The 11,135-nt window shown below is 36.3% G+C and overlaps 1 protein-coding gene across 1 annotated transcript; it reads right to left on the bottom strand.

Moving 5' to 3' along the window:
* Window positions 1-6,600: 6,600 nt before the first annotated feature.
* LOC104897242 (hypothetical protein) lies at window positions 6,601-10,908 on the bottom strand. The gene is made up of 5 exons (XM_010684084.4): window positions 10,345-10,908; window positions 10,035-10,197; window positions 9,239-9,305; window positions 8,868-9,099; window positions 6,601-7,168 (listed from the first exon to the last, which is right to left on the bottom strand). The coding sequence occupies exons 1-5, from the start codon at window positions 10,431-10,433 to the stop codon at window positions 6,955-6,957; spliced, it is 765 nt and encodes a 254-aa protein (XP_010682386.2). The 5' UTR covers window positions 10,434-10,908; the 3' UTR covers window positions 6,601-6,954.
* Between the last annotated feature and the right edge of the window lie 227 nt (window positions 10,909-11,135).

Genomic DNA, 11,135 nt, shown 5'->3' with positions numbered 1-11,135 from the left:
CCCTTCCCATTTTAAATTATAAATTCACATACAAATCAAAGGGGGCTTCAAACAAAAATACAAAAAAATATAATTATAATAACCACTCATAAGTCAACTAAAAAAATTGCATAATTCAAGTTATGCAAAAATGAGAAAACTTTACAAAAACATAAAAATTCACTTATAAACTACAACCTATGAAAAAATTGACTTGAAATCAAAGTGTCCGTTTTCTTTACAATTTATGAAGTACTGTACTTAATTCAAAAATCAACTAAAAAATTTTATATTAGAAATCATAAATAAATTCAATAAAATTTTTATTTTGTTCATAGATTTAACTTTGAAAAGTAAAAGAAAAAACAAAAAGATTGGTGAGAGACTTAAGTGCAGAAACTAAACCAATCAAATTTTGCAACTAAAAACAATCATACTTCGTATGTCTAATGTTCAAATTTTGACTCTTATGCCGAAGAAAATCAAGTTTCTATTTTGAAAAAAATTTAAGCACGCATCGCTGCAAAAAAATTCTAGTATTTAATAGAGAAAAGAAGGCTATTGTTTACCTCTAAACTTATATGGGACATTTTATATTTGGCATACAATTTCTTATTTCTCATGTTTTCGAACTTGTTCATGAGCTTACGACATTGTGTTTTGTGTAAGTGACTCCCAGACTTTACTGATGGGTTGGAGGCATAGACATGACCCATGCTCGTCGTAGATGTTGCACCTCTAGAACTTCCAAACAATGTAAAATGAACTAAGATTCGATTTGCAAAGGGTCGTGAGTTCCTTTTTTTTTTTTGTGAACAACGGTAACTCAAGTAGATTAAGAAGTCATGGCAAAAAGCCTAACATAGTCTTCTATTACAACATCCTGACAATAATTAGGGGGATCGGAAAAATGCCTAATCACATTCAAGGAATTAAAACCGTTCCTACATCCATTGGTGAGCTTGTCGGCCACCTGGTTGTCTGATCTTCTAGTGAATATAATTCTCCTCTCTTGAAAGTACAGGTGTAGCTCCCTACAATCCATAACGATCTCACTATATAAATCATGAAATAACTCTTCATGGGCATTGATCAAGTCAATTGCCTGCTTGCTATCTGAATGGAGAGTAATATGAGTGATATTTGCCTTACTCGCAACTTGTAACCCTTTGCGAATAGCCAATAACTCTGCAAGCAGAGGATTAGAGGCATAGGAAAAACAATGAAAACCCAAAAGCCAATTTCCCTCATTATCTCGCACGATTCCTGCAATACTTGTTTTGGTCACATTGTCCACAAAAGACGCATCGACATGGATATAAACCCACGGGTGCGGGAATCTTTCCCTAACATGAGCATCAATCTAACGGGCAGAAGTAGTAGTGGGGAGAAAGTATGCAAGGAACTCAATAGCACGGTTACGGGCATTGGCTAAGGTGATATTTGGCAGGGGGTATGGCATTTGATCAAACACAAAACGATTTTTGTTTTTCCAAAAATTGAAACATCAGAAGGGTAAGAAAGCGGCCCACTCAATGTCCTTGTATTTCATTTGCAGGTTTAGGCTTTCAATAACCCACTTACTCACTCGGTCTTGGGCTCATTAATCTTTTGGCCTGACACTATATAAAAACTTTTCAAATTTTCCCGAAGGGTGAAGGTCATAGTCTCATCCACCCTACCAAAAATGAGCAAGTCATCAGGAAAGAGAAGGTGAGATATGGGCACTTTATCTTTCCACACCCAAAAGGGGGTCCACATTTTTACCATACATGCTTGATTGATAAGACCTGTTAGGTGTTCTAAGCATATATTGAAATTCAAAGGGAACATTGGGTCACCTTGCCAAAGTCCCCTAGAGTGTTGGAAGTGTTTAGTCTTCCTACCATTAACTAGGACCGAAGAGCTAACTTTGTTAATGCAATTCATTATAACTTATAAGTGATATAGAGTGGGGGGTCTAAGTGATGTCTAGCTAAACATTCCCTAATAAAATCCCACTCTAATCGCTCATAAGCCTTCTCAAGGTCAACCTTGAGGACAAACCACCCATGATTACCTTTCTTTTTATGCATTACATGAAGGACCTCGAAAGCAACAACCAAATCGATTTCAGTGCCCTCCCTTGAATGAAACCATTTTCATTTTGAGAAATCTAGATTGGAATAAGGGGTTTGAGCATGTTAATTAAAATATTTGTCATAAGTTTGTACATGATATTACAAAGGCTAATAAGTCTAAGTTGCTTGACAGTGTCGGGGTTAGCCTATTTGGGGATTAAGCATATTAGGGCTTGACCAAGATCGGAAAGGATGTTCCCATTAACAAACCACCCCCTAATAGTCTCATAAATGTCGGGAACTACAACGTGCCATTCTTTCTGAAAGAATATAAGGTGAAACCCATCTGGGCCAGGCTCTTTTAACGGCTTCATAGTAAAGTGAGCTTTTTTAATTTTCAAATCATTTGGGGGGAGGGAGATAATGTTGACCTGGTTCGGGGAATGCTCTAGGGCCACCCATGTGAAGTAAGCTTACCTGTTGGGTAAAGGTCAACATAAAAGCTTCTAATGAGAATGCTTAGAGCTAGAGGGTCAAAGACTTGATTCTCATTATTGTCTTTTAAACATTGAATATTGTTATTATATCTTTTTATGAGCAGAATACGATGAAAAAGGGTCGTATTCCTATCATCTTAGGTGGACCACTCTAACCTACTCTTGGCAAGCCATAACCATTCTTCTTGGAGAAGGACGCCCAAAAGCTCCTTTGGGAAATTTTCCTCAAGGTCAAGATGGTATGTAGAGGTCAGATTAAAACTTAAATATTCTGGATACCCTTAAGCCTAGCATGGAGACGCTTCTTTTTTGCATACACATTCCCAAGAACTCTCGAATTTCACATAGCTAACTCGGACCCCACATTCCATAACTTACCCTTAATGCTAGTTTCCGCAATGTTCCATGCTTTAAATACTACCTCTTCGAAGGTCGGGTCCTGGATCCATATAGGGTCAAAACGGATATGTTTCTCACCCGACACAGGGTCAGGATTATCAAAACAACATAGGATCGGGGTATAATCAGAAGATATATAAGGTAGGTGCCAAATACTCGAGTTCGGAAAACTTTGTACCCACTCCTCATTACCAAACCCACGGTCAAGATGCTCATAAATAGGGTTAGATTTCCTTTTATTTGTCCAAGTGAATTTTGGACCATTGTGACTAAGATCAAGTAAGTTGCAATTATCGATTGTTTGTTTGAACAAAGATGCTTTTCGGTTATTAATCGGATCCCCCCCCCCCTTTTCATTTTGAAACATAATTTCATTGAAATCCCTAATACTAACTAAGGCATATTAATACTTTGAGCAACATAATACAAGTCATCCTAAACAAGTTTTCTAATATTAAACCTAGGACTAGCATAAATTGTGGAAAGGAAAAAGGGTGTTTTAGAAGGTACCTCTACCACCAATGAATTCCTTGGGAATTCCTATTAATCACATGGATGTTTACTCGAGTCGAGTTCCATAAGATCAAAAATCCCCCCCCCCGCGTAGCCAATCGGGTCGGGAAGGTACCAAGAATCAAATGGAGGGCTCCCTATAATATTGGTCGTATGAAGGCGGCTGGTTTTTGAACTATTATGTCCGGCCGGTTATGGCTAATGAGGTGGAGGAGGTTTGGCTTAAAGGTAGATCGTGTTATGCCCCCCGCATTCCAAAAAAGAGCCGACATATTATATGGGAGGTGGGGCTTTCGCTTGAGTGCTTGAATGACCCCAACTGATTTACATCCCACGGGTTGACTTGCTCCCCCGTCATGTGACAAACCCACCGCTGCCATTGTGGTTTTACCCCCATAATCGTGGAAGCCTTAGGTGTTTTGCACCACTTTTCACGTCCCAATTCAGTGTGAGTCATTTGCTTGAGCATGTGGAGGATATCCATCCCCATTAGGGCCTTAGAGTTTCTTTATGAGGTCCATTCCACCGCCTCGAAGCGTAGCCAAACTCGAGTTCTCAGTTGTGGAATGAAAGGTGCGGGGTCCAACCAGAGGCTTAGCCTGAACAAAATTTCCCTCTCCCTGTCTTCTACTCCTACCTCTTTCTTTAGGACCAATTTAACAAAATCCATAGACATGGAGGGAGGTGTGTAACATCTTGTATTTGTGGAAAGTAAGCGGGCCCTAAGAGACCCCATTGATACATGAGCCGATTTTCGGTTGCCACCGTTGCCGGACTGAGTATAATGGCTTTGACCTTCGCAAAGGATAACTCGTTCAGAACTTTCCCCTCTTGTCGAAGGTAGAAAATCATTCTTTGGTCTAGGTCTGGGCAAAGTGGCAGCATCGATTTGACAAAGAGGCATGGGAACCTCCATTCTAGCCGATTGACATGATGGGATAGGGAGTGGGAGTCGGGTGGTGATTCTTCCGATGAGGGGGTGAGAGTGATGGTGGGGTGAGGTCTGACTTGCTGGTCGATTTTGGCGAAGAAACGCGTGGGGGAGGAATGGGTTCATGGCGGGAGTGTTGGAGAGAGTTGGAGTTTTTTTAGAGAGAAGGTGGGTTTTCTGGTTGGGTAGTAAAAGGGGGAGAGAGAGAGAGGGGGATGGGTGGATTTTTGAGGGGGGTTAAGGGAGCATTTTTTGATCTGGTGCTTTTTGGGCTCGGAGATCGAGTGGCACTTTTTGCCTTTTTTGTGGCTGAGAAAGAGAGATTTTCAAGGGGTATGTCAGCCAAATCTTGGAGAATGGAAAAGGAGTTCTTTTCATGAAGTTGGGTTGCTGAGGTTTGATGAGACCCAATAGGGAGGGCAATTTTGGGGGCTAGGGAAGTTTCCCCTGTCAGCGATGTTAACATATCAGTCCCAAGAAAATATTTTTTTGGAGTCCATCTTTTTGGGACTATTATTGACCATCTGAGTGTTCATTTTTATTTAAATTAATTTTTAAAGTGCTTCCGTGTTTTTTTTTTCCCGTCAACCACTACTCACCTTTTTCCCCTTTTTCCAAGCGTCCTTTCACCATGCCTAAATTGGTTGCATTTGTTACAAAACCACGGGACCTGCGAAGGTTATGGGCTGATAGAATTTCCCCAACCATATTCCTTTTGGGGGGTGTTTCCCCTCCTCCACAAGTAGACAAACATTGTCATGTCTTCTCCCTTCCCCTTTAATGGTGGATTGGTCGATCTTCAAGAGTTTTCCCATGACTTTGCCAATTGTCTCTAGCATTTTCTCCTCGAAAAACTTGACCGGTAGCTCATGGAGGCTAGCCCATGCCGCTCCTAGTTCAGGCAAATTTTTTGATGGGAGAAAGCCCGGTTCCCATGCTTGGGTCCATAGAGGGAAATTCTCAATCATCCATGGTCCCCTAGACAAGATGTTTGTTTTCTCTTTCACAAACCCACACTTAAGGGTATAAAAACCTCTCCCCAAGGCGAGAAGATTGGGAGTAGTTGCAAGCTTCCATAGCTTATTTACTTCCACTACTAGGTAATCTTTTGATAGAGACTTACCCACAACCTTGATGATTATAGCCAGAACCCAAGGTTCACTAAGATCTGCATACTTCTACTCAGAGATGGCCAGATGGGGATAAAGATTTTGTAATCTTGAGATGGTGGGGAGCTAGAAGATGGTAGGAGATTTGAGGGAGAAAGGATTTGGGTGTTGTACCATCGAGGAATCTCCATTTCTTAGCGCCTAGCTAAAGGTGTTTTCAATAAGGGCATATGTAGGAAGATTTATGGTGGTAGTTTTGGGTAATGGATGTAGAGGTTGAGAGAGGGGTTGGGATGGTGAAGGGGGTGGAAATGGAGGTTCTGGGGGTAAGGGCCTAAGGGGTCCGGAAGGGGCAGGTCATCAATCGCACACTATCTCAAAACACTACTCTACTACTACTGCAACTGGTCTGGTTATCAATCGCACTCCATAGCAGGCACCATTCTAGGCCAAGCAACACCCCCAATTTGTAGCATTAACTTTTGTCATGTATTGTTGTATACTTGTATAACCAAAGGAATCAAAGAAACAATCAGGTAAAATATTACTTTATGTTATTTCCCCGCCCTTACCGTCAACATTAAGACCTTGATTGCTACCACTTTCAAGATGGGAAGTGTTCAATATTCTTCCATCAAATACTGACAAACCATTTGAAAAAAGAAATTTAACTTAGTACACCTTACGCCATCAGAAAATAAAACAAATCCCCACACCAATTTTGTGACCGATTTAGTGGTAACTAAGGACATTTGCGACCTCTAGAATCGGTAGCTAAATTTTTTTGCGACCAATTAGCGGTAGCTAAACTAATATTTTTTTTCAAAAAATTTTGGGGGTAGCACAAGTGGCTCCGCCGCTGGCAGGGGTGCGGGACTCTTGATAACCTGCTGAAACCTACTAGCTACGGAGGTGGAATCCACGGGGAAGGGGGGTTTTATAGTCGTGAGGGTGGTTCTCTCACTTTCTCTCTCATTCCTATCACCTTAGTGGGTCGTCAGTTCCTTAATACCATTTGAGCAACTCATTGGTCGTCAGTCTAAATATTTTGTTGCCAGAAAATTGAATCTCTACAAACCAAAAGAACAATAATAGCATGGGAAAACTGAATAGGAACTTATAAATTGTGCTAATCTTATTATCTTAGTACCTTGACAATTGACATATAGAATTAGTTTTGAAGTCACAATCCCAGTTTTGGGCAGAGTTTTAATTACAAGTTGCACATAAATTTTCCAACTTTTGCCATTTAAAAGAGGCATAAAGTAATAAAGAAAAAAACAGGGAATTTGTTACATCATCAACATTTGACTTTTTAGTGCTAATTGCAGATTAAATCAATTACTGTACCTTATTCTGTACTATTTCTGATTACTTCTTCAACCTCTCTGGCAGAAGTTCAGAAAGCCAAAAACTAATTATATGACTAAGCTATTCTTGAAGACTTGATTAAACAATATTATCACTCATATTAAGTAATCATAATAACCCCAGAAAGGAGCATCTGGATTACTATCCTTGGGCAGGCTTTGAATATAGAGGTAAAATCTTGACAGTTCCTCTCTTGAAACTGTCTCTGTATCTATTACTTCAGATTCACTTGTCAGAACCCACAAATCCTCTGACTTCACTCTTCTTAAGCCTCTTCTGCAGAATGGGCACGATTCTGATCTTGTATTCCTATAAAAAGTTTCAAAATTTAGAAAAATAATGAAGAAAATTAGCCAACTTATTCTAACAAAGAAAAATACAAACAAAATTACTCTTTTGTATTCCTTTGATTTCGTTGTTCACTGACTACTATTTGTTGCTTTTACCGTATCTGAGGCTTTAAGCTAGAAAAATCAATGTAAGACCAGAGAAGTTTCAAGTTTACTAAACAGACTAAAAAAAACAAGTTAAAGACTAATTTCGATAAGTTTGTATACGGAAAATTCAAGTAGAAACAACAAAACTTAAGTGTCTTGGTCAACTATCTATTTTCGAGATTCTAAAATCTGTATGAGTATGACGCGTTTATGTTTTATACTCTTTCGTCTTTATTAGTTTATTTGTTTTTTTTTCATGAAGTTTTAGGAAAAATAATATTGTGGAAAAAGAAATTATTATTTTATGTTAAAGTTGAATATATATATGATGGAAAGTTAGTGTCCCATTCCAAAAATAAAAACAAAATGGGTAAACTAATAAGAGACATCAAAAAAAAAATACGGGTAAACTAATAAGGTTAGAGGTAATATTTGCTAGGTCACACTCAAGAAATAGCTTCTATAAAGAGTCATGATAAACATCTAATTATTAGACGTTGCCAAACATCTAACAGTGGATATTTCGGTCCTTTTAGTAATTTATTAAAGATAGTGGTGTCTTTTAGTGTAAGGAAAGTTGGTGGCAGCAGACATGTCATGCTCTTATTTATCTAAATAATATTACTTTTGCAATTTTCGAACTTGTATATCTCAAAAATTAAATTTTGAAAAAAATAAAAAATTTACCAATATTTATATATATTTTTATTCTCTACCAATAAACACCCATTTTGATATAAATCATATCTTTATTTTACCCTTCTCTGACTATTATGTAGATATGTAGAAAAAATAATACAACACTATTTGTGTAAAACACTATTTGTTTATACACAAACACTATATGTTGTGTACACAAATAACATAATATAGTGTTTGTGTATAATCAGATAGGGTTAGTTGTAGAGAAGAAATACATGTGAATTTCATGATAAACATATAATTTTTGTGCGTATAAGAAATAATAATTGTGTACGTACATATATTGTTTGTGTACGTAACGTATGTTGTTTATGTACACAACATATATTGTTTGTGTATAAACAAATAATGTTTGTGTTGATTTTTCCACAAATCTAAATAATAATTAGAGAAGGGTTCAATAATAGTTAGATAAGAGTAAAATAAAAATGTGATGAAATTATATCAAAATTGATGTCTATTTATAAAGGATAAAAATATATGAATATTGGTATATTTTTAATTTTTTAATTTTTTTCAAAACACATTTTTGGGATATTAAGTTTCAAAATTGCAAAAGTAATAACTTTTACACAAATAAGAACATGACGCGTTTTGCCACATGATTGTTAGATGTTTAGTAAATGTCTAACAGTTAGATATTTATCACCCCTCTTGTATAAATTAGATCATAACAAAGTTCCATGATGAATTAAAAAAGTTCATTTACCATACACATGAGTGTACTTAGAGTCTTAGACCATGATAAACCTATATGTTTCTAGAGCAGAATATCCACGAGAGTACATGACTATATGCGTACACCTGGGACATAAATTGCACAACATGACCACATAAATAGACATGAAAAAAGAGTAATTGAGTTTTACCAGTTGCGGTAACAGTTGATACACATCGCATGACAGCAACCAGGCAAAACCATTTTAGTAGTTGGCACCAAACATATGCCACATTCTTCTTCTCTTTCTTGATCAAAAGTACTTTGAAGCCTACCATGCCCTATTAATTTCTCTTTTTCATCACTTCTTTTGGTCAAAGTATTACTACTTTCTTGCTCCACCAAGTCATTGTAAAGCCGTCTGAGAGATGGAAGTATAATGGCTGCCAATTTTGATTTTTTTTTGTGTGTAAAAACCAAGTTAGCTCTACATAAATGCAGAAGTAGTGGACCACTATAATAGTAATCTAAAATCATTAAATGATAACCGATTTTCTTGCATGATAATGCAACACTACATACCATAGAAATCCCTAACTGTTGCCTTGCTTCCTTGCATAGACTTACGGGTTCTTCCATCTGGATAAACCTGTGTTTTGAAAAATTCAATGAGTTTGAATATTGATCAAACTAGCTTCAATATTCTTTGGTTGGAAAATTCTATTTCCTATTAAGAACTTCTCCAATTAATACACATATTTCGAGAACTACTCCCTCCGTCCCATAATATATTGTCTACTTTATTTTTTATGGGTCAAACTTTAAAACTTTTGACTGACTATTCTCATTTGTATATATAAAAAACATATTCATGTGAGATCTTGTTAGATTCGTCTCAATGTGTAATTTTATAATATCTTTTTATATTTTTTATTAATGCGGAATTGAAGATATTAAAGGTTAAAGTTACGTTTTAGAGACCGTGTAAAAAGGAAACAAACACTATATTATGAGACGGAGGGAAGGAAAGAGTATGTTTTGTTTGATCCATAGACTTTTACGTTTGACTACTATATCAAGTTTTAAAGTACTAAAAGTTGACAATTTTTATTATTACAAGAGATAACAAATTGCGAGTCAAAGTAGAGTATGTGAATACTGTAAAAGTATAAAATGTGTAGATTAAAAACACGATAGACGGAGGAACATTTTTGGGAACTGAAAACTTTCAATTCCTTGAACAAAACATGAATTTCTATTTCCTACCTACTAAATAATGCGCTCTTGGTCAAAGACGTATAATAACATAAAAAGATAGAACTTGTACCAATTTTTGCTATGCTAGAGATATAGCAAGAGAAGTGGAAGAAAGACTAACCTCATATATTAGAATGTGGAAGATATTAAAGTAATGTGGGAAAAAGCAGGAACAAGAACCATCAAGCCATTGGAGCAAGAGGAATAACATAGGAGAAAATTGATTGTACACCAATTTCATATGAAGGCTACCACCTCCTTTTGGCTTAGGAATTGAAGCCACCCTATAAATATTTCCAAACAAAAATAAAAATCCAAACTAAAGTGAATAATTATCATATTAATTTCTTACTATTAAAGATTTTTGTTTTTTGAAAAAAGTATTTTTATCATTTTTTCTGAAAAAATACTTTTTGCAAGATTTTACTTACAGGGCATTGGCATGTTGTATATCAGCTTCTAGTTCTTTGAGTAAATCGTTGTATGAAGACTTGCCTAGTTGGTAATACACCATTTCCATGTCCACGCACTTTCTCTCTCTAAAAAAAAACTTCTTTCTCTAGATAAACAAGTTTGATCTTCACAAAGCACAAAGGTCTTTTTTTTTTTTTTTTTTTGAAGTAATTTGTTGATGATCTTCTAGGGAGTGTTTGGGAGGCTTTCCAAAGTTTCTGTTTTGGGGGGGAACAGAGGGAGAAAAACTAGCTGAAAATATGCTTAATATTGGTGAGAGATTGTGTATAGTTTTCTTATTAAATTAAGGTACCAAACAAGGATTTGTGCTCCTCATTATCTTCTTGTGCTTTGTAATATGTTTCTTTTTGAACAAGGAGATTCTATGTTAGTATAAATAATTGTTTAGGTGGTAGAAATATTTTGCTAGTAGTTGTTGGTTGGTGATTCTTTTTATACGGACCATACAACTTGTTAGGAATAAATATTTTTTTTTGGATAGTATTTTAGGAATTAATATTAGTTAGAAATTTAGAATCTTTATGTGTTTATAATGAATAGTATTGGAAATTGTATGACTTTAGCCCTTATTAGTTTTCAAACTTTAGTCTTCATCTCCCGTGTGCGGTGTGCTAAAAAGGAAAAGACTTTGGGGGGGCCGGGGGGAGGAAACAGAGCCACTAGCCAACTTCCTTTGATATAAAAAAATTATGATTACACCTAAAATAAAATTTAATCATTTTGCTCTTTTGGAAATTAAAGTATTCCT

Source organism: Beta vulgaris, chromosome 6, assembly GCF_026745355.1.
Source record: "Beta vulgaris subsp. vulgaris cultivar EL10 chromosome 6, EL10.2, whole genome shotgun sequence".
Taxonomy (NCBI): Eukaryota; Viridiplantae; Streptophyta; class Magnoliopsida; order Caryophyllales; family Amaranthaceae; genus Beta; species Beta vulgaris.
This window is presented reverse-complemented; position numbering and strand designations above follow the sequence as displayed.

Bases quoted from the DNA above. Each gene is read 5' to 3' on its own strand.
- LOC104897242 (XM_010684084.4), bottom strand. From the start codon at position 10,433: ATGGAAATGGTGTATTACCAACTAGGCAAGTCTTCATACAACGATTTA. The intron at 9,306-10,034 runs GTTAGTCTTTCT...TTCAAAACACAG, and splicing joins TCCACATTCTAATATATGAG to GTTTATCCAGATGGAAGAAC. The intron at 9,100-9,238 runs GTATGTAGTGTT...CAAAATTGGCAG, and splicing joins AACAGTTAGGGATTTCTATG to CCATTATACTTCCATCTCTC.